This window comes from Leptodactylus fuscus, unplaced genomic scaffold (assembly GCF_031893055.1).
Source record: "Leptodactylus fuscus isolate aLepFus1 unplaced genomic scaffold, aLepFus1.hap2 HAP2_SCAFFOLD_218, whole genome shotgun sequence".
NCBI classification, from domain to species: Eukaryota; Metazoa; Chordata; class Amphibia; order Anura; family Leptodactylidae; genus Leptodactylus; species Leptodactylus fuscus.
The window spans coordinates 139,813-164,083 of NW_027440241.1; the positions used below are offsets into that span (position 1 = coordinate 139,813).

At 52.8% G+C, this 24,271-nt stretch overlaps 1 protein-coding gene across 1 annotated transcript in view; it reads left to right on the forward strand.

Annotated features, from left to right (window-relative positions):
• Positions 1 to 12,856, forward strand: part of LOC142187378 (tRNA wybutosine-synthesizing protein 4-like) — a gene marked incomplete at its 5' end in the record, with an annotated part of 132,732 nt that extends 119,876 nt beyond the window's left edge. Inside the window, one exon of the mRNA XM_075261583.1 lies at positions 12,681 to 12,856. Coding sequence (XP_075117684.1) covers positions 12,681 to 12,850 — 170 coding nt within the window. The remainder of the gene's footprint in view (positions 1 to 12,680) is intronic.
• Positions 12,857 to 24,271: the final 11,415 nt, after the last annotated feature.

Below are 24,271 nucleotides of genomic sequence, written 5' to 3' on the forward strand. Positions count from 1 at the left end.
GTAACCTCACCCTAATACAGGGTCACCGCCCTACACAGCCAGTGCCCTGACCGGAACCTCACCCTAATGCAGGGTCACCGCCCTACATAGCCAGTGCCCTGACCGGAACCTCACCCTAATACAGGGTCACCGCCCTACATAGTCAGTGCCCTGACCGTAACCTCACCCTAATACAGGGTCACCGCCCTACATAGCCAGTGCCCTGCCTGTAACCTCACCCTAATACAGGGTCACCGCCCTACATAGCCAGTGCCCTGCCTGTAACCTCACCCTAATACAGGGTCACCGCCCTACACAGCCAGTGCCCTGACCGGAACCTCACCCTAATACAGGGTCACCGCCCTACATAGCCAGTGCCCTGACCGGAACCTCACCCTAATACAGGGTCACCGCCCTACACAGCCAGTGCCCTGCCCGTAACCTCACCCTAATACAGGGTCACCGCCCTACATAGCCAGTGCCCTGCCCGTAACCTCACCCTAATACAGGGTCACCGCCCTACACAGCCAGTGCCCTGACCGTAACCTCACCCTAATACAGGGTCACCGCCCTACATAGCCAGTGCCCTGACCGTAACCTCACCCTAATACAGGGTCACCGCCCTACATAGTCAGTGCCCTGCCTGTAACCTCACCCTAATACAGGGTCACCGTCCTACATAGCCAGTGCCCTGACCGGAACCTCACCCTAATACAGGGTCACCGCCCTACATAGCCAGTGCCCTGACCGTAACCTCACCCTAGTGCTCTGACCGGAACCTCACCCTAATACAGGGTCACCGCCCTACATAGCCAGTGCCCTGACCGGAACCTCACCCTAATACAGGGTCACCGCCCTACATAGCCAGTGCCCTGACCGGAACCTCACCCTAATACAGGGTCACCGCCCTACATAGCCAGTGCCCTGACCGGAACCTCACCCTAATACAGGGTCACCGCCCTACACAGCCAGTGCCCTGACCGGAACCTCACCCTAATACAGGGTCACCGCCCTACATAGCCAGTGCCCTGACCGGAACCTCACCCTAATACTGGGTCACCGCCCTACATAGCCAGTGCCCTGACCGGAACCTCACCCTAATACAGGGTCACCGCCCTACACAGCCAGTGCCCTGACCGGAACCTCACCCTAATACAGGGTCACCGCCCTACACAGCCAGTGCCCTGACCGTAACCTCACCCTAATACAGGGTCACCGCCCTACACAGCCAGTGCCCTGAGCGGAACCTCACCCTAATACAGGGTCACCGCCCTACATAGCCAGTGCCCTGCCCGTAACCTCACCCTAATACAGGGTCACCGCCCTACATAGCCAGTGCCCTGACCGGAACCTCACCCTAATACAGGGTCACCGCCCTACACAGCCAGTGCCCTGACCGGAACCTCACCCTAATACAGGGTCACCGCCCTACACAGCCAGTGCCCTGCCCGTAACCTCACCCTAATACAGGGTCACCGCCCTACATAGCCAGTGCCCTGAGCGGAACCTCACCCTAATACAGGGTCACCGCCCTACATAGCCAGTGCCCTGCCCGTAACCTCACCCTAATACAGGGTCACCGCCCTACATAGCCAGTGCCCTGACCGGAACCTCACCCTAATACAGGGTCACCGCCCTACATAGCCAGTGCCCTGCCCGTAACCTCACCCTAATACAGGGTCACCGCCCTACATAGCCAGTGCCCTGCCCGTAACCTCACCCTAATACAGGGTCACCGCCCTACATAGCCTGTGTCCTGACCGGAACCTCACCCTAATACAGGGTCACCGCCCTACATAGCCAGTGCCCTGCCCGTAACCTCACCCTAATACAGGGTCACCGCCCTACATAGCCTGTGTCCTGACCGGAACCTCACCCTAATACAGGGTCACCGCCCTACATAGCCAGTGCCCTGACCGTAACCTCACCCTAATACAGGGTCACCGCCCTACACAGCCAGTGCCCTGACCGGAACCTCACCCTAATACAGGGTCACCGCCCTACACAGCCAGTGCCCTGAGCGGAACCTCACCCTAATACAGGGCCACCGCCCTACATAGCCAGTGCCCTGACCGGAACCTCACCCTAATACAGGGTCACCGCCCTACATAGCCAGTGCCCTGCCTGTAACCTCACCCTAATACAGGGTCACCGCCCTACACAGCCAGTGCCCTGACCGGAACCTCACCCTAATACAGGGTCACCGCCCTACATAGCCAGTGCCCTGACCGGAACCTCACCCTAATACAGGGTCACCGCCCTACACAGCCAGTGCCCTGACCGGAACCTCACCCTAATACAGGGTCACCGCCCTACATAGCCAGTGCCCTGACCGGAACCTCACCCTAATACTGGGTCACCGCCCTACATAGCCAGTGCCCTGACCGGAACCTCACCCTAATACAGGGTCACCGCCCTACACAGCCAGTGCCCTGACCGGAACCTCACCCTAATACAGGGTCACCGCCCTACACAGCCAGTGCCCTGACCGTAACCTCACCCTAATACAGGGTCACCGCCCTACACAGCCAGTGCCCTGAGCGGAACCTCACCCTAATACAGGGTCACCGCCCTACATAGCCAGTGCCCTGCCCGTAACCTCACCCTAATACAGGGTCACCGCCCTACATAGCCAGTGCCCTGACCGGAACCTCACCCTAATACAGGGTCACCGCCCTACACAGCCAGTGCCCTGACCGGAACCTCACCCTAATACAGGGTCACCGCCCTACACAGCCAGTGCCCTGCCCGTAACCTCACCCTAATACAGGGTCACCGCCCTACATAGCCAGTGCCCTGAGCGGAACCTCACCCTAATACAGGGTCACCGCCCTACATAGCCAGTGCCCTGCCCGTAACCTCACCCTAATACAGGGTCACCGCCCTACATAGCCAGTGCCCTGACCGGAACCTCACCCTAATACAGGGTCACCGCCCTACATAGCCAGTGCCCTGCCCGTAACCTCACCCTAATACAGGGTCACCGCCCTACATAGCCAGTGCCCTGCCCGTAACCTCACCCTAATACAGGGTCACCGCCCTACATAGCCTGTGTCCTGACCGGAACCTCACCCTAATACAGGGTCACCGCCCTACATAGCCAGTGCCCTGCCCGTAACCTCACCCTAATACAGGGTCACCGCCCTACATAGCCTGTGTCCTGACCGGAACCTCACCCTAATACAGGGTCACCGCCCTACATAGCCAGTGCCCTGACCGTAACCTCACCCTAATACAGGGTCACCGCCCTACACAGCCAGTGCCCTGACCGGAACCTCACCCTAATACAGGGTCACCGCCCTACACAGCCAGTGCCCTGAGCGGAACCTCACCCTAATACAGGGCCACCGCCCTACATAGCCAGTGCCCTGACCGGAACCTCACCCTAATACAGGGTCACCGCCCTACATAGCCAGTGCCCTGACCGGAACCTCACCCTAATACAGGGTCACCGCCCTACATAGCCAGTGCCCTGCCTGTAACCTCACCCTAATACAGGGTCACCGCCCTACATAGTCAGTGCCCTGACCGGAACCTCACCCTAATACAGGGTCACCGCCCTACACAGCCAGTGCCCTGACCGGAACCTCACCCTAATACAGGGTCACCGCCCTACACAGCCAGTGCCCTGACTGGAACCTCACCCTAATACAGGGTCACCGCCCTACACAGCCAGTGCCCTGACCGGAACCTCACCCTAATACAGGGTCACCGCCCTACACAGCCAGTGCCCTGCCCGGAACCTCACCCTAATACAGGGTCACCGCCCTACATAGCCAGTGCCCTGCCTGTAACCTCACCCTAATACAGGGTCAACGCCCTACATAGCCAGTGCCCTGCCCGTAACCTCACCCTAATACAGGGTCACCGCCCTACATAGCCAGTGCCCTGACCGGAACCTCACCCTAATACAGGGTCACCGCCCTACATAGCCAGTGCCCTGAGCGTAACCTCACGCTAATACAGGGTCACCGCCCTACATAGCCAGTGCCCTGCCTGTAACCTCACCCTAATACAGGGTCACCGCCCTACACAGCCAGTGCCCTGACCGGAACCTCACCCTAATACAGGGTCACCGCCCTACATAGCCAGTGCCCTGAGCGTAACCTCACGCTAATACAGGGTCACCGCCCTACATAGCCAGTGCCCTGCCTGTAACCTCACCCTAATACAGGGTCACCGCCCTACACAGCCAGTGCCCTGCCTGTAACCTCACCCTAATACAGGGTCACCGCCCTACACAGCCAGTGCCCTGACCGGAACCTCACCCTAATACAGGGTCACCGTCCTACACAGCCAGTGCCCTGACCGGAACCTCACCCTAATACAGGGTCACCGCCCTACATAGCCAGTGCCCTGACCGGAACCTCACCCTAATACAGGGTCACCGCCCTACATAGCCAGTGCCCTGCCCGGAACCTCACCCTAATACAGGGTCACCGCCCTACATAGCCAGTGCCCTGCCTGTAACCTCACCCTAATACAGGGTCACCGCCCTACATAGCCAGTGCCCTGACCGGAACCTCACCCTAATACAGGGTCACCGCCCTACATAGCCTGTGTCCTGACCGGAACCTCACCCTAATACAGGGTCACCGCCCTACACAGCCAGTGCCCTGCCCGTAACCTCACCCTAATACAGGGTCACCGCCCTACACAGCCAGTGCCCTGCCCGTAACCTCACCCTAATACAGGGTCACCGCCCTACATAGCCAGTGCCCTGCCTGTAACCTCACCCTAATACAGGGTCACCGCCCTACATAGCCAGTGCCCTGACCGTAACCTCACCCTAATACAGGGTCACCGTCCTACACAGCCAGTGCCCTGACCGGAACCTCACCCTAATACAGGGTCACCGCCCTACACAGCCAGTGCCCTGACCGGAACCTCACCCTAATACAGGGTCACCGCCCTACACAGCCAGTGCCCTGACCGGAACCTCACCCTAATACAGGGTCACCGCCCTACATAGCCAGTGCCCTGCCCGTAACCTCACCCTAATACAGGGTCACCGCCCTACACAGCCAGTGCCCTGCCTGTAACCTCACCCTAATACAGGGTCAACGCCCTACATAGCCAGTGTCCTGACCGGAACCTCACCCTAATACAGGGTCACCGCCCTACACAGCCAGTGCCCTGACCGGAACCTCACCCTAATACAGGGTCACCGCCCTACACAGCCAGTGCCCTGAGCGGAACCTCACCCTAATACAGGGTCACCGCCCTACACAGCCAGTGCCCTGCCCGTAACCTCACCCTAATACAGGGTCACCGCCCTACACAGCCAGTGCCCTGACCGGAACCTCACCCTAATGCAGGGTCACCGCCCTACATAGCCAGTGCCCTGACCGGAACCTCACCCTAATACAGGGTCACCGCCCTACATAGTCAGTGCCCTGACCGTAACCTCACCCTAATACAGGGTCACCGCCCTACATAGCCAGTGCCCTGACCGGAACCTCACCCTAATACAGGGTCACCGCCCTACACAGCCAGTGCCCTGCCCGGAACCTCACCCTAATACAGGGTCACCGCCCTACATAGCCAGTGCCCTGCCTGTAACCTCACCCTAATACAGGGTCACCGCCCTACATAGCCAGTGCCCTGCCTGTAACCTCACCCTAATACAGGGTCACCGCCCTACACAGCCAGTGCCCTGACCGGAACCTCACCCTAATACAGGGTCACCGCCCTACATAGCCAGTGCCCTGACCGGAACCTCACCCTAATACAGGGTCACCGCCCTACACAGCCAGTGCCCTGCCCGTAACCTCACCCTAATACAGGGTCACCGCCCTACATAGCCAGTGCCCTGCCCGTAACCTCACCCTAATACAGGGTCACCGCCCTACACAGCCAGTGCCCTGACCGTAACCTCACCCTAATACAGGGTCACCGCCCTACATAGCCAGTGCCCTGACCGTAACCTCACCCTAATACAGGGTCACCGCCCTACATAGTCAGTGCCCTGCCTGTAACCTCACCCTAATACAGGGTCACCGTCCTACATAGCCAGTGCCCTGACCGGAACCTCACCCTAATACAGGGTCACCGCCCTACATAGCCAGTGCCCTGACCGTAACCTCACCCTAGTGCTCTGACCGGAACCTCACCCTAATACAGGGTCACCGCCCTACATAGCCAGTGCCCTGACCGGAACCTCACCCTAATACAGGGTCACCGCCCTACATAGCCAGTGCCCTGACCGGAACCTCACCCTAATACAGGGTCACCGCCCTACATAGCCAGTGCCCTGACCGGAACCTCACCCTAATACAGGGTCACCGCCCTACACAGCCAGTGCCCTGACCGGAACCTCACCCTAATACAGGGTCACCGCCCTACATAGCCAGTGCCCTGACCGGAACCTCACCCTAATACTGGGTCACCGCCCTACATAGCCAGTGCCCTGACCGGAACCTCACCCTAATACAGGGTCACCGCCCTACACAGCCAGTGCCCTGACCGGAACCTCACCCTAATACAGGGTCACCGCCCTACACAGCCAGTGCCCTGACCGTAACCTCACCCTAATACAGGGTCACCGCCCTACACAGCCAGTGCCCTGAGCGGAACCTCACCCTAATACAGGGTCACCGCCCTACATAGCCAGTGCCCTGCCCGTAACCTCACCCTAATACAGGGTCACCGCCCTACATAGCCAGTGCCCTGACCGGAACCTCACCCTAATACAGGGTCACCGCCCTACACAGCCAGTGCCCTGACCGGAACCTCACCCTAATACAGGGTCACCGCCCTACACAGCCAGTGCCCTGCCCGTAACCTCACCCTAATACAGGGTCACCGCCCTACATAGCCAGTGCCCTGAGCGGAACCTCACCCTAATACAGGGTCACCGCCCTACATAGCCAGTGCCCTGCCCGTAACCTCACCCTAATACAGGGTCACCGCCCTACATAGCCAGTGCCCTGACCGGAACCTCACCCTAATACAGGGTCACCGCCCTACATAGCCAGTGCCCTGCCCGTAACCTCACCCTAATACAGGGTCACCGCCCTACATAGCCAGTGCCCTGCCCGTAACCTCACCCTAATACAGGGTCACCGCCCTACATAGCCTGTGTCCTGACCGGAACCTCACCCTAATACAGGGTCACCGCCCTACATAGCCAGTGCCCTGCCCGTAACCTCACCCTAATACAGGGTCACCGCCCTACATAGCCTGTGTCCTGACCGGAACCTCACCCTAATACAGGGTCACCGCCCTACATAGCCAGTGCCCTGACCGTAACCTCACCCTAATACAGGGTCACCGCCCTACACAGCCAGTGCCCTGACCGGAACCTCACCCTAATACAGGGTCACCGCCCTACACAGCCAGTGCCCTGAGCGGAACCTCACCCTAATACAGGGCCACCGCCCTACATAGCCAGTGCCCTGACCGGAACCTCACCCTAATACAGGGTCACCGCCCTACATAGCCAGTGCCCTGCCTGTAACCTCACCCTAATACAGGGTCACCGCCCTACACAGCCAGTGCCCTGACCGGAACCTCACCCTAATACAGGGTCACCGCCCTACATAGCCAGTGCCCTGACCGGAACCTCACCCTAATACAGGGTCACCGCCCTACACAGCCAGTGCCCTGACCGGAACCTCACCCTAATACAGGGTCACCGCCCTACATAGCCAGTGCCCTGACCGGAACCTCACCCTAATACTGGGTCACCGCCCTACATAGCCAGTGCCCTGACCGGAACCTCACCCTAATACAGGGTCACCGCCCTACACAGCCAGTGCCCTGACCGGAACCTCACCCTAATACAGGGTCACCGCCCTACACAGCCAGTGCCCTGACCGTAACCTCACCCTAATACAGGGTCACCGCCCTACACAGCCAGTGCCCTGAGCGGAACCTCACCCTAATACAGGGTCACCGCCCTACATAGCCAGTGCCCTGCCCGTAACCTCACCCTAATACAGGGTCACCGCCCTACATAGCCAGTGCCCTGACCGGAACCTCACCCTAATACAGGGTCACCGCCCTACACAGCCAGTGCCCTGACCGGAACCTCACCCTAATACAGGGTCACCGCCCTACACAGCCAGTGCCCTGCCCGTAACCTCACCCTAATACAGGGTCACCGCCCTACATAGCCAGTGCCCTGAGCGGAACCTCACCCTAATACAGGGTCACCGCCCTACATAGCCAGTGCCCTGCCCGTAACCTCACCCTAATACAGGGTCACCGCCCTACATAGCCAGTGCCCTGACCGGAACCTCACCCTAATACAGGGTCACCGCCCTACATAGCCAGTGCCCTGCCCGTAACCTCACCCTAATACAGGGTCACCGCCCTACATAGCCAGTGCCCTGCCCGTAACCTCACCCTAATACAGGGTCACCGCCCTACATAGCCTGTGTCCTGACCGGAACCTCACCCTAATACAGGGTCACCGCCCTACATAGCCAGTGCCCTGCCCGTAACCTCACCCTAATACAGGGTCACCGCCCTACATAGCCTGTGTCCTGACCGGAACCTCACCCTAATACAGGGTCACCGCCCTACATAGCCAGTGCCCTGACCGTAACCTCACCCTAATACAGGGTCACCGCCCTACACAGCCAGTGCCCTGACCGGAACCTCACCCTAATACAGGGTCACCGCCCTACACAGCCAGTGCCCTGAGCGGAACCTCACCCTAATACAGGGCCACCGCCCTACATAGCCAGTGCCCTGACCGGAACCTCACCCTAATACAGGGTCACCGCCCTACATAGCCAGTGCCCTGACCGGAACCTCACCCTAATACAGGGTCACCGCCCTACATAGCCAGTGCCCTGCCTGTAACCTCACCCTAATACAGGGTCACCGCCCTACATAGTCAGTGCCCTGACCGGAACCTCACCCTAATACAGGGTCACCGCCCTACACAGCCAGTGCCCTGACCGGAACCTCACCCTAATACAGGGTCACCGCCCTACACAGCCAGTGCCCTGACTGGAACCTCACCCTAATACAGGGTCACCGCCCTACACAGCCAGTGCCCTGACCGGAACCTCACCCTAATACAGGGTCACCGCCCTACACAGCCAGTGCCCTGCCCGGAACCTCACCCTAATACAGGGTCACCGCCCTACATAGCCAGTGCCCTGCCTGTAACCTCACCCTAATACAGGGTCAACGCCCTACATAGCCAGTGCCCTGCCCGTAACCTCACCCTAATACAGGGTCACCGCCCTACATAGCCAGTGCCCTGACCGGAACCTCACCCTAATACAGGGTCACCGCCCTACATAGCCAGTGCCCTGAGCGTAACCTCACGCTAATACAGGGTCACCGCCCTACATAGCCAGTGCCCTGCCTGTAACCTCACCCTAATACAGGGTCACCGCCCTACACAGCCAGTGCCCTGACCGGAACCTCACCCTAATACAGGGTCACCGCCCTACATAGCCAGTGCCCTGAGCGTAACCTCACGCTAATACAGGGTCACCGCCCTACATAGCCAGTGCCCTGCCTGTAACCTCACCCTAATACAGGGTCACCGCCCTACACAGCCAGTGCCCTGCCTGTAACCTCACCCTAATACAGGGTCACCGCCCTACACAGCCAGTGCCCTGACCGGAACCTCACCCTAATACAGGGTCACCGTCCTACACAGCCAGTGCCCTGACCGGAACCTCACCCTAATACAGGGTCACCGCCCTACATAGCCAGTGCCCTGACCGGAACCTCACCCTAATACAGGGTCACCGCCCTACATAGCCAGTGCCCTGCCCGGAACCTCACCCTAATACAGGGTCACCGCCCTACATAGCCAGTGCCCTGCCTGTAACCTCACCCTAATACAGGGTCACCGCCCTACATAGCCAGTGCCCTGACCGGAACCTCACCCTAATACAGGGTCACCGCCCTACATAGCCTGTGTCCTGACCGGAACCTCACCCTAATACAGGGTCACCGCCCTACACAGCCAGTGCCCTGCCCGTAACCTCACCCTAATACAGGGTCACCGCCCTACACAGCCAGTGCCCTGCCCGTAACCTCACCCTAATACAGGGTCACCGCCCTACATAGCCAGTGCCCTGCCTGTAACCTCACCCTAATACAGGGTCACCGCCCTACATAGCCAGTGCCCTGACCGTAACCTCACCCTAATACAGGGTCACCGTCCTACACAGCCAGTGCCCTGACCGGAACCTCACCCTAATACAGGGTCACCGCCCTACACAGCCAGTGCCCTGACCGGAACCTCACCCTAATACAGGGTCACCGCCCTACACAGCCAGTGCCCTGACCGGAACCTCACCCTAATACAGGGTCACCGCCCTACATAGCCAGTGCCCTGCCCGTAACCTCACCCTAATACAGGGTCACCGCCCTACACAGCCAGTGCCCTGCCTGTAACCTCACCCTAATACAGGGTCAACGCCCTACATAGCCAGTGTCCTGACCGGAACCTCACCCTAATACAGGGTCACCGCCCTACATAGCCAGTGCCCTGCCTGTAACCTCACCCTAATACAGGGTCACCGCCCTACATAGCCAGTGCCCTGCCTGTAACCTCACCCTAATACAGGGTCACCGCCCTACACAGCCAGTGCCCTGCCTGTAACCTCACCCTAATACAGGGTCACCGCCCTACATAGCCAGTGCCCTGCCTGTAACCTCACCCTAATACAGGGTCACCGCCCTACATAGCCAGTGCCCTGCCTGTAACCTCACCCTAATACAGGGTCACCGCCCTACATAGCCAGTGCCCTGACCGTAACCTCACCCTAATACAGGGTCACCGCCCTACACAGCCAGTGCCCTGACCGGAACCTCACCCTAATACAGGGTCACCGCCCTACACAGCCAGTGCCCTGACCGGAACCTCACCCTAATACAGGGTCACCGCCCTACATAGCCAGTGCCCTGCCTGTAACCTCACCCTAATACAGGGTCACCGCCCTACATAGCCAGTGCCCTGCCTGTAACCTCACCCTAATACAGGGTCACCACCCTACACAGCCAGTGCCCTGACCGGAACCTCACCCTAATACAGGGTCACCGCCCTACATAGCCAGTGCCCTGACCGGAACCTCACCCTAATACAGGGTCACCGCCCTACACAGCCAGTGCCCTGACCGGAACCTCACCCTAATACAGGGTCACCGCCCTACATAGCCAGTGCCCTGCCCGTAACCTCACCCTAATACAGGGTCACCGCCCTACACAGCCAGTGCCCTGCCTGTAACCTCACCCTAATACAGGGTCAACGCCCTACATAGCCAGTGTCCTGACCGGAACCTCACCCTAATACAGGGTCACCGCCCTACATAGCCAGTGCCCTGACCGTAACCTCACCCTAATACAGGGTCACCGCCCTACACAGCCAGTGCCCTGACCGGAACCTCACCCTAATGCAGGGTCACCGCCCTACATAGCCAGTGCCCTGACCGGAACCTCACCCTAATACAGGGTCACCGCCCTACATAGCCAGTGCCCTGACCGGAACCTCACCCTAATACAGGGTCACCGCCCTACATAGCCAGTGCCCTGCCTGTAACCTCACCCTAATACAGGGTCACCGCCCTACACAGCCAGTGCCCTGACCGGAACCTCACCCTAATACAGGGTCACCGCCCTACATAGCCAGTGCCCTGACCGGAACCTCACCCTAATACAGGGTCACCGCCCTACACAGCCAGTGCCCTGACCGGAACCTCACCCTAATACAGGGTCACCGCCCTACATAGCCAGTGCCCTGCCTGTAACCTCACCCTAATACAGGGTCACCGCCCTACACAGCCAGTGCCCTGCCTGTAACCTCACCCTAATACAGGGTCACCGCCCTACATAGCCTGTGTCCTGACCGGAACCTCACCCTAATACAGGGTCACCGCCCTACATAGCCAGTGCCCTGCCTGTAACCTCACCCTAATACAGGGTCACCGCCCTACACAGCCAGTGCCCTGACCGTAACCTCACCCTAATACAGGGTCACCGCCCTACATAGCCAGTGCCCTGACCGTAACCTCACCCTAATACAGGGTCACCGCCCTACATAGCCAGTGCCCTGCCTGTAACCTCACCCTAATTCAGGGTCCGTCCCTAATTAACCCTTTCCAACAATTTATAGATGCCAAAGTAAGAAGGGCTAGTAAAACACACAGTTGCATCCAAACAATATAGCGTGACGTGACATGAATGTATGGTGGTATGTAATGTATATAACTGCACCCGCTCATCAGGGGAAATAGCAATAGAATATGTCTACCCTATCCAGGCATAGACGCTTACGCTAGAGGCCGTCACTCATCCACATGTATCGCTCCGTAACATCCATCCATACAGAGCGTCCACGGATAGTGAAGGGAGAGATATAGTCACATATAGACTCAATGACTCCAACAGCCGTCTAAACTCCTCCAGCGAGTGCCAGCGAGTGAGCGTCTCTACCCGATGCCGACTTTACAGCTATCCTGAGTGCACATCCATCAGACATCGCACCGGAGAGCCCGCGCCCTGCAACAACCTGCGCACGCCCGCACTCACAGATATTGGAGAAGAGCCCGAAAAGGTGGATGTAGGCTCCTAACCAAGAGGGCAGTATATAGTGATAGAACTATCCAGCAAACAAGGAACATCTGGGTCCTGGCACCTTCTGGGGGGGGGGGGGGGGGGGGGTTACTCTGCCGGACTCCTTTTTCAGAGATGTGACTTAACCCCCGCTGTGCTGCTTTCCTCCTCAGGTCACTTCTATGTGTTGGTGTTCGGCGGTCGTACTACAGAATCAGCAGCTCTGCAGGATGCCACATTTCTTCACACAGAGGACATGTCCTGGGCAGAGGTCTGTCAGCACCTGTGTGCAAGTCGGGGATGGGTGAGATGGTCTGCAGTGGGATCAGTCAGTGATGGGTGAGATGGTCTGCAGTGGGATCAGTCAGCGATGGGTGAGATGGTCTGCAGTGGGATCAGTCAGTGATGGGTGAGATGGTCTGCAGTGGGATCAGTCAGCGATGGGTGAGATGGTCTGCAGTGGGATCAGTCAGCGATGGGTGAGATGGTCTGCAGTGGGATCAGTCAGCGATGGGTGAGATGGTCTGCAGTGGGATCAGTCAGCGATGGGTGAGATGGTCTGCAGTGATATCAGTCAGCAATGGGTGAGATGGTCTGCAGTGATATCAGTCAGTGATGGGTGAGATGGTCTGCAGTGGGATCAGTCAGTGATGGGTGAGATGGTCTGCAGTGGGATCAGTCAGCGATGGGTGAGATGGTCTGCAGTGGGATCAGTCAGCGATGGGTGAGATGGTCTGCAGTGATATCAGTCAGTGATGGGTGAGATGGTCTGCAGTGATATCAGTCAGTGATGGGTGAGATGGTCTGCAGTGGGATCAGTCAGTGATGGGTGAGATGGTCTGCAGTGGGATCAGTCAGCGATGGGTGAGATGGTCTGCAGTGGGATCAGTCAGCGATGGGTGAGATGGTCTGCAGTGGGATCAGTCAGCGATGGGTGAGATGGTCTGCAGTGATATCAGTCAGTGATGGGTGAGATGGTCTGCAGTGGGATCAGTCAGTGATGGGTGAGATGGTCTGCAGTGATATCAGTCAGTGATGGGTGAGATGGTCTGCAGTGGGATCAGTCAGTGATGGGTGAGATGGTCTGCAGTGGGATCAGTCAGCGATGGGTGAGATGGTCTGCAGTGGGATCAGTCAGCGATGGGTGAGATGGTCTGCAGTGATATCAGTCAGCGATGGGTGAGATGGTCTGCAGTGATATCAGTCAGTGATGGGTGAGATGGTCTGCAGTGGGATCAGTCAGTGATGGGTGAGATGGTCTGCAGTGGGATCAGTCAGCGATGGGTGAGATGGTCTGCAGTGATATCAGTCAGTGATGGGTGAGATGGTCTGCAGTGGGATCAGTCAGTGATGGGTGAGATGGTCTGCAGTGGGATCAGTCAGCGATGGGTGAGATGGTCTGCAGTGATATCAGTCAGTGATGGGTGAGATGGTCTGCAGTGATATCAGTCAGTGATGGGTGAGATGGTCTGCAGTGGGATCAGTCAGCGATGGGTGAGATGGTCTGCAGTGATATCAGTCAGTGATGGGTGAGATGGTCTGCAGTGATATCAGTCAGCGATGGGTGAGATGGTCTGCAGTGGGATCAGTCAGCGATGGGTGAGATGGTCTGCAGTGATATCAGTCAGTGATGGGTGAGATGGTCTGCAATAATGTGGCTGGTGGGTGATGTTATGTTCTTGAGTGTACTATGACTATCATTGAGAATTGGAATTCTGATCCCGATCTTTTCTGGCGGGATCAAGGTCAGAGGTTAGTTCCCACAATGCTTTGCTACTGGCTAATCATTGTGGGTAAAGCCTGAAACTCAGCCACCATGTTAGCTATGGGCAGTAATGTGATTGGATGTTAGCTATGGGCAGTAATGTGATTGGATGTTAGCTATGGGCAGTAATGTGATTGGATGTTAGCTATGGGCAGTAATGTGATTGGATGTTAGCTATGGGCAGTAATGTGATTGGATGTTAGCTATGGGCAGTAATGTGATTGGATGTTGGCCGCATCATCACACTGCTCTATATAAGGCCTGTGATGATGCTGATCCACCATTTTGCTGCACAGTTGTATCTTGGGAGAGGAGCTCAGTTGTATCTAGGGAGAGGAGCTCAGTTGTATCTAGGGAGAGGAGCTCAGTTGTATCTAGGGAGAGGAGCTCAGTTGTATCTAGGGAGAGGAGCTCAGTTGTATCTTGGGAGAGGAGCTCAGTTGTATCTAGGGAGAGGAGATCAGTTGTATCTTGGGAGAGGAACTCAGTTGTAGTTAGGGAGAGGAGCTCAGTTGTATCTAGGGAGAGGAGCTCAGTTGTATCTAGGGAGAGGAGCTCAGTTGTATCTTGGGAGAGGAGCTCAGTTGTATCTAGGGAGAGGAGATCAGTTGTATCTTGGGAGAGGAACTCAGTTGTAGTTAGGGAGAGGAGCTCAGTTGTAGTTAGGGAGAGGAGCTCAGTTGTAGTTAGGGAGAGGATCTCAGTAGTATCTAGGGAGAGGATCTCAGTAGTATCTAGGGAGAGGAGCACAGTAGTAGCTAGGGAGAGGAGCACAGTAGTATCTTGGGAGAGGAGCTCAGTAGTATCTTGGGAGAGGAGCTCAGTAGTATCTTGGGAGAGGAGCTCAGTAGTATCTAGGAGAGGAGCACAGTAGTAGCTAGGGAGAGGAGCACAGTTGTAGCTAGGGAGAGGAGCTCAGTAGTATCTAGGGAGAGGAGCACAGTAGTAGCTAGGGAGAGGAGCACAGTAGTAGCTAGGGAGAGGAGCACAGTAGTATCTAGAGAGAGGAGCACAGTAGTAGATAGGGAGAGGAGCACAGTTGTATCTAGGAGAGGAGCACAGTAGTAGCTAGGGAGAGGATCTCAGTAGTATCTAGGGAGAGGAGCTCAGTTGTATCTAGGGAGAGGAGCACAGTAGTAGCTAGGGAGAGGAGCACAGTAGTATCTAGGGAGAGGAGCACAGTAGTAGATAGGGAGAGGAGCACAGTTGTAGCTAGGGAGAGGAGCATAGTAGTATCTAGGGAGAGGAGCACAGTTGTATCTAGGAGAGGAGCACAGTAGTAGCTAGGGAGAGGAGCTCAGTAGTAGCTAGGGAGAGGAGCACAGTAGTAGATAGGGAGAGGAGCACAGTAGTAGCTAGGGAGAGGAGCACAGTAGTAGATAGGGAGAGGAGCACAGTTGTAGCTAGGGAGAGGAGCATAGTAGTATCTAGGGAGAGGAGCTCAGTTGTATCTAGGAGAGGAGCACAGTAGTAGCTAGGGAGAGGAGCTCAGTAGTATCTAGGAGAGGAGCACAGTAGTAGCTAGGGAGAGGAGCACAGTTGTAGCTAGGGAGAGGAGCATAGTAGTAGATAGGGAGAGGAGCATAGTAGTATCTAGGGAGAGGAGCTCAGTTGTATCTAGGAGAGGAGCACAGTAGTAGCTAGGGAGAGGAGCTCAGTAGTATCTAGGAGAGGAGCACAGTAGTAGCTAGGGAGAGGAGCTCAGTAGTAGCTAGGGAGAGGAGCACAGTAGTAGATAGGGAGAGGAGCACAGTAGTAGATAGGGAGAGGAGCATAGTAGTATCTAGGGAGAGGAGCTCAGTTGTATCTAGGAGAGGAGCACAGTAGTAGCTAGGGAGAGGAGCTCAGTAGTATCTAGGAGAGGAGCACAGTAGTAGCTAGGGAGAGGAGCACAGTTGTAGCTAGGGAGAGGAGCTCAGTAGTATCTAGGGAGAGGAGCTCAGTTGTATCTAGGGAGAGGAGCATAGTAGTAGCTAGGGAGAGGAGCACAGTTGTATCTAGGAGAGGAGCACAGTAGTAGCTAGGGAGAGGATCTCAGTAGTATCTAGGGAGAGGAGCTCAGTTGTATCTAGGGAGAGGAGCTCAGTAGTAGCTAGGGAGAGGAGCACAGTAGTATCTAGGAGAGGAGCACAGTAGTAGCTAGGGAGATGATCTCAGTAGTATCTAGGGAGAGGAGCTCAGTTGTATCTAGGGAGAGGAGCTCAGTAGTAGCTAGGGAGAGGAGCACAGTTGTATCTAGGAGAGGAGCACAGTAGTAGCTAGGGAGAGGAGCTCAGTAGTAGCTAGGGAGAGGAGCTCAGTTGTATCTAGGGAGAGGAGCATAGTAGTAGCTAGGGAGAGGAGCTCAGTTGTATCTAGGAGAGGAGCACAGTAGTAGATAGGGAGAGGAGCTCAGTAGTAGCTAGGGAGAGGAGCTCAGTTGTATCTAGGGAGAGGAGCATAGTAGTAGCTAGGGAGAGGAGCTCAGTTGTATCTAGGAGAGGAGCACAGTAGTAGCTAGGGAGAGGATCTCAGTAGTATCTAGGGAGAGGAGCTCAGTTGTATCTAGGAAAGGAGCACAGTAGTAGCTGGGGAGAGGAGCTCATTTGTAGCTAGGAGAGGAGCACAGTAGTAGCTAGGGAGAGGATCTCAGTAGTATCTAGGGAGAGGAGCTCAGTTGTATCTAGGGAGAGGAGCACAGTAGTAGCTAGGGAGAGGAGCTCAGTTGTATCTAGGAGAGGAGCACAGTAGTAGCTAGGGAGAGGAGCTCAGTAGTATCTAGGGAGAGGAGCACAGTAGTAGCTAGGGAGAGGATCTCAGTAGTATCTAGGGAGAGGAGCTCAGTTGTATCTAGGAGAGGAGCACAGTAGTAGCTAGGGAGAGGAGCTCAGTAGTAGCTAGGGAGAGGAGCTCAGTAGTAGCTAGGGAGAGGAGCATAGTAGTAGCTAGGGAGAGGAGCTCAGTTGTATCTAGGAGAGGAGCACAGTAGTAGCTAGGGAGAGGATCTCAGTAGTATCTAGGGAGAGGAGCTCAGTTGTATCTAGGAAAGGAGCACAGTAGTAGCTGGGGAGAGGAGCTCATTTGTAGCTAGGGTCAGTGTAGGCAGGTGCTGTGCTAGTGAGGGTATTAGGAGGTAGTATAGGTAGGTTAGCATTTGTAAAAACTATATATGTCTCATTTTCAATATAAAACTAAGAAGCTTCTTTTGTTAACCCTTTCACTGCCAATCACGTAGCTCTACGTCCTCCCAGGGTGTCACTTTGTCACTTCCTTGCCGAGGACGTAGCTGCTATGTCCTTACTTCTGATAGCCATATCTCAGGACTCGTTTGGCCTATGAAGATAATTTTAGATTCATTTTAAAGATGATAATCTCATATTTAAAATGATACCAAGTTCTTCACGTTAACCCTTACTGTGCCAACGCGATTCACTGTTGAAAACGCTATTGGGGATTTAGATCTCATTGAAGATCTAAGGAAGATATTCTCATCTTTAAAATGAATCTAAAATTATCTTCATAGGCCAAATGAGTCCTGAGATACAGAACTTTAAAGTGGAGTGGGGGAGGAGCAGCTGCAGCATGCAGAGAGACACAGACACAGAAGCATTTTCTCTGATCTGTGCACAACCTGTATGTGACCCCAGGAGGGGGGAGGAGGGGTTTCACATGCAACCTGCCATTTAGCTCCACCCCCAAATTAGTGTGTAGCTCCGCCCACCACGTAGCGTGATCCTATGGGGTGGCTGAAGGGCCTGTGATGTCATCAAAGGTCCTCAATATTGGGCTATGAAGTACAGGCAGGAGCAACTCCATTCTGTGTTACATAGAGACTGCCTGTCTCTGCCATAATGAACACAATTGTATTAGCTAGCCTGATAACTGGGAGAACAGAAGACGAGTTCAGAAATGAAAGCAGGAAGCTATGTCACGTGGTGCAGACACAGGAATAGCTAGATACACAGGCTCCTCCCCTGCACTTAGCCCCTCCTCCCTCCCCCCTGACAGCAGCAGATACATCACTGGACTCATGAGCAGCTAGGTCAGGGCTGTGTCAACAATGAAGTGAATAAAGTAAGATAGTGGACAAACAAAGCAGTTCTGCTTAAGCAGTGTATTTAGGAAAAGTCTTACATCCACATTAACAAGCAGTATAGATAGGATCCTTGTGATGGGACAACCCCTTTAACACCCGCCCCTGTAAATATATACATGTGTGGTGTGTACTGTATATGCATGTGTGGTATGTACTGTATAGACGTGTGTGGTGTGTACTGTATATGCATGTGTGGTATGTACTGTATAGACATGTGTGGTGTGTACTGTATATGAATGTGTGGTGTGTACTGTATAGACATGTGTGGTATGTACTATATATACATGTGTGGTGTGTACTGTATAGACATGTGTGGTGTGTACTGTATATACATGTGTGGTGTGTACTGTATAGACATGTGTGGTGTGTACTGTATATGCATGTGTGGTATGTACTGTATATACATGTGTGGTGTGTACTGTATAGACATGTGTGGTGTGTACTGTATATGAATGTGTGGTGTGTACTGTATAGACATGTGTGGTATGTACTATATATACATGTGTGGTGTGTACTGTATAGACATGTGTGGTGTGTACTGTATATGCATGTGTGGTATGTACTGTATAGACATGTGTGGTGTGTACTGTATATGAATGTGTGGTGTGTACTGTATAGACATGTGTGGTATGTACTATATATACATGTGTGGTGTGTACTGTATAGACATGTGTGGTGTGTACTGTATATGCATGTAAGGTATGTACTGTATAGACGTGTGTGGTGTGTACTGTATATGCATGTGTGGTATGTACTGTATAGACATGTGTGGTGTGTACTGTATATGAATGTGTGGTATGTACTATATATACATGTGTGGTGTGTACTGTATAGACGTGTGTGGTGTGTACTGTATATGCATGTGTGGTATGTACTGTATATGCATGTGTGGTGTGTACTGTATAGACATGTGTGGTGTGTACTGTATATACATGTGTGGTGTGTACTGTATAGACATGTGTGGTGTGTACTGTATAGACATGTGTGGTGTGTACTGTATAGACATGTGTGGTATGTACTGTATAGACATGTGTGGTGTGTACTGTATTCATGTGTGGTATGTACTGTATAGACGTGTGTGGTGTGTACTGTATATGCATGTGTGGTATGTACTGTATAGACATGTGTGGTGTGTACTGTATTCATGTGTGGTGTGTACTGTATAGACATGTGTGGTATGTACTGTATAGACATGTGTGGTGTGTACTGTATATACATGTGTGGTGTGTACTGTATAGACATGTGTGGTGTGTACTGTATATACATGTGTGGTGTGTACTGTATAGACGTGTGGTGTGTACTGTATATGCATGTGTGGTGTGTACTGTATATGCATGTGTGGTGTGTACTGTATAGACGTGTGTGGTGTGTACTGTATAGACATGTGTGGTGTGTACTGTATATACATGTGTGGTGTGTACTGTATAGACATGTGTGGTGTGTACTGTATATGAATGTGTGGTGTGTACTGTATAGACGTGTGTGGTGTGTACTGTATATGCATGTGTGGTGTGTACTGTATAGACATGTGTGGTGTGTACTGTATAGACGTGTGTGGTGTGTACTGTATAGACGTGTGTGGTGTGTACTGTATATGCATGTGTGGTGTGTACTGTATAGACGTGTGTGGTGTGTACTGTATAGACGTGTGTGGTGTGTACTGTATAGACGTGTGTGGTGTGTACTGTATAGACGTGTGTGGTGTGTACTGTATAGACGTGTGTGGTGTGTGGTGTGTACTGTATAGACATGTGTGGTATGTACTGTATAGACGTGTGTGGTGTGTACTGTATAGACGTGTGTGGTGTGTACTGTATAGACGTGTGTGGTGTGTACTGTATATGCGTGTGTGGTGTGTACTGTATATGCGTGTGTGGTGTGTACTGTATAGACGTGTGTGGTGTGTACTGTATAGACGTGTGTGGTGTGTACTGTATAGACGTGTGTGGTGTGTACTGTATAGACGTGTGTGGTGTGTACTGTATAGACGTGTGTGGTGTGTACTGTATAGACGTGTGTGGTGTGTACTGTATATGCGTGTGTGGTGTGTACTGTATAGACGTGTGTGGTGTGTACTGTATAGACGTGTGTGGTGTGTACTGTATAGACATGTGTGGTGTGTACTGTATATACGTGTGTGGTATGTACTGTATAGACGTGTGTGGTGTGTACTGTATATGCGTGTGTGGTGTGTACTGTATATGCGTGTGTGGTGTGTACTGTATATGCGTGTGTGGTGTGTACTGTATAGACGTGTGTGGTGTGTACTGTATAGACGTGTGTGGTGTGTACTGTATAGACGTGTGTGGTGTGTACTGTATAGACGTGTGTGGTGTGTACTGTATAGACGTGTGTGGTGTGTACTGTATATGCATGTGTGGTGTGTACTGTATATGCATGTGTGGTGTGTACTGTATATGCATGTGTGGTGTGTACTGTATATACATGTGTGGTGTGTACTGTATATGAATGTGTGGTGTGTACTGTATAGACATGTGTGGTATGTACTATATATACATGTGTGGTGTGTACTGTATAGACATGTGTGGTGTGTACTGTATATGCATGTGTGGTATGTACTGTATAGACGTGTGTGGTGTGTACTGTATATGCATGTGTGGTATGTACTGTATAGACATGTGTGGTGTGTACTGTATATGAATGTGTGGTGTGTACTGTATAGACATGTGTGGTATGTACTATATATACATGTGTGGTGTGTACTGTATAGACGTGTGTGGTGTGTACTGTATATGCATGTAGTACATGAAGTACAGGCAGGAGCAACTCCATTCTGTGTTACATAGAGACTGCCTGTCTCTGCCATAATGAACACAATTGTATTAGCTAGCCTGATAACTGGGAGAACAGAAGACGAGTTCAGAAATGATAGCAGGAAGCTAGGTCACGTGGTGCAGACACAGGAATAGCTAGATACACAGGCTCCTCCCCTGCACTTAGCCCCTCCTCCCTCCCCCCTGACAGCAGCAGATACATCACTGGACTCATGAGCAGCTAGGTCAGGGCTGTGTCAACAATGAAGTGAATAAAGTAAGATAGTGGACAAACAAAGCAGTTCTGCTTAAGCAGTGTATTTAGGAAAAGTCTTACATCCACATTAACAAGCAGTATAGATAGGATCCTTGTGATGGGACAACCCCTTTAACACCCGCCCCTGTAAATATATACATGTGTGGTGTGTACTGTATATGCATGTGTGGTATGTACTGTATAGACGTGTGTGGTGTGTACTGTATATGCATGTGTGGTGTGTACTGTATAGACATGTGTGGTATGTACTATATATACATGTGTGGTGTGTACTGTATAGACATGTGTGGTGTGTACTGTATATACATGTGTGGTGTGTACTGTATAGACATGTGTGGTGTGTACTGTATATGCATGTGTGGTATGTACTGTATATACATGTGTGGTGTGTACTGTATAGACATGTGTGGTTTGTACTGTATATGAATGTGTGGTGTGTACTGTATAGACATGTGTGGTATGTACTATATATACATGTGTGGTGTGTACTGTATAGACATGTGTGGTGTGTACTGTATATGCATGTGTGGTATGTACTGTATAGACATGTGTGGTGTGTACTGTATATGAATGTGTGGTGTGTACTGTATAGACATGTGTGGTATGTACTATATATACATGTGTGGTGTGTACTGTATAGACATGTGTGGTGTGTACTGTATATGCATGTGTGGTATGTACTGTATAGACGTGTGTGGTGTGTACTGTATATGCATGTGTGGTATGTACTGTATATGCATGTGTGGTGTGTACTGTATAGACATGTGTGGTGTGTACTGTATATACATGTGTGGTGTGTACTGTATAGACATGTGTGGTGTGTACTGTATATGCATGTGTGGTATGTACTGTATAGACATGTGTGGTGTGTACTGTATTCATGTGTGGTGTGTACTGTATAGACATGTGTGGTATGTACTGTATAGACATGTGTGGTGTGTACTGTATATACATGTGTGGTGTGTACTGTATAGACATGTGTGGTGTGTACTGTATATACATGTGTGGTGTGTACTGTATAGACGTGTGGTGTGTACTGTATATGCATGTGTGGTGTGTACTGTATATGAATGTGTGGTGTGTACTGTATAGACATGTGTGGTGTGTACTGTATATGAATGTGTGGTGTGTACTGTATAGACGTGTGTGGTGTGTACTGTATATGCATGTGTGGTGTGTACTGTATAGACATGTGTGGTGTGTACTGTATAGACGTGTGTGGTGTGTACTGTATAGACGTGTGTGGTGTGTACTGTATATGCATGTGTGGTGTGTACTGTATAGACGTGTGTGGTGTGTACTGTATAGACGTGTGTGGTGTGTACTGTATAGACGTGTGTGGTGTGTACTGTATAGACGTGTGTGGTGTGTACTGTATAGACGTGTGTGGTGTGTGGTGTGTACTGTATAGACATGTGTGGTATGTACTGTATAGACGTGTGTGGTGTGTACTGTATAGACGTGTGTGGTGTGTACTGTATAGACGTGTGTGGTGTGTACTGTATAGACGTGTGTGGTGTGTACTGTATAGACGTGTGTGGTGTGTACTGTATATGCGTGTGTGGTGTGTACTGTATATGCGTGTGTGGTGTGTACTGTATATGCGTGTGTGGTGTGTACTGTATAGACGTGTGTGGTGTGTACTGTATAGACGTGTGTGGTGTGTACTGTATAGACGTGTGTGGTGTGTACTGTATAGACGTGTGTGGTGTGTACTGTATAGACGTGTGTGGTGTGTACTGTATATGCGTGTGTGGTGTGTACTGTATAGACGTGTGTGGTGTGTACTGTATAGACGTGTGTGGTGTGTACTGTATAGACATGTGTGGTGTGTACTGTATATACATGTGTGGTATGTACTGTATAGACGTGTGTGGTGTGTACTGTATATGCGTGTGTGGTGTGTACTGTATATGCGTGTGTGGTGTGTACTGTATATGCGTGTGTGGTGTGTACTGTATAGACGTGTGTGGTGTGTACTGTATAGACGTGTGTGGTGTGTACTGTATAGACGTGTGTGGTGTGTACTGTATAGACGTGTGTGGTGTGTACTGTATAGACGTGTGTGGTGTGTACTGTATAGACGTGTGTGGTGTGTACTGTATAGACGTGTGTGGTGTGTACTGTATATGCATGTGTGGTGTGTACTGTATATGCATGTGTGGTGTGTACTGTATATACATGTGTGGTGTGTACTGTATAGACATGTGTGGTGTGTACTGTATAGACATGTGTGGTGTGTACTGTATATGCATGTGTGGTGTGTACTGTATAGACATGTGTGGTGTGTACTGTATAGACATGTGTGGTGTGTACTGTATAGACATGTGTGGTGTGTACTGTATATACATGTGTGGTGTGTACTGTATATGCATGTGTGGTGTGTACTGTATATGCGTGTGTGGTGTGTACTGTATATGCGTGTGTGGTGTGTACTGTATAGACGTGTGTGGTGTGTACTGTATAGACATGTGTGGTGTGTACTGTATATACATGTGTGGTGTGTACTGTATAGACGTGTGTGGTGTGTGGTGTGTACTGTATAGACATGTGTGGTATGTACTGTATAGACGTGTGTGGTGTGTACTGTATAGACGTGTGTGGTGTGTACTGTATAGACGTGTGTGGTGTGTACTGTATAGACGTGTGTGGTGTGTACTGTATAGACGTGTGTGGTGTGTACTGTATATGCGTGTGTGGTGTGTACTGTATATGCGTGTGTGGTGTGTACTGTATATGCGTGTGTGGTGTGTACTGTATAGACGTGTGTGGTGTGTACTGTATAGACGTGTGTGGTGTGTACTGTATAGACGTGTGTGGTGTGTACTGTATAGACGTGTGTGGTGTGTACTGTATAGACGTGTGTGGTGTGT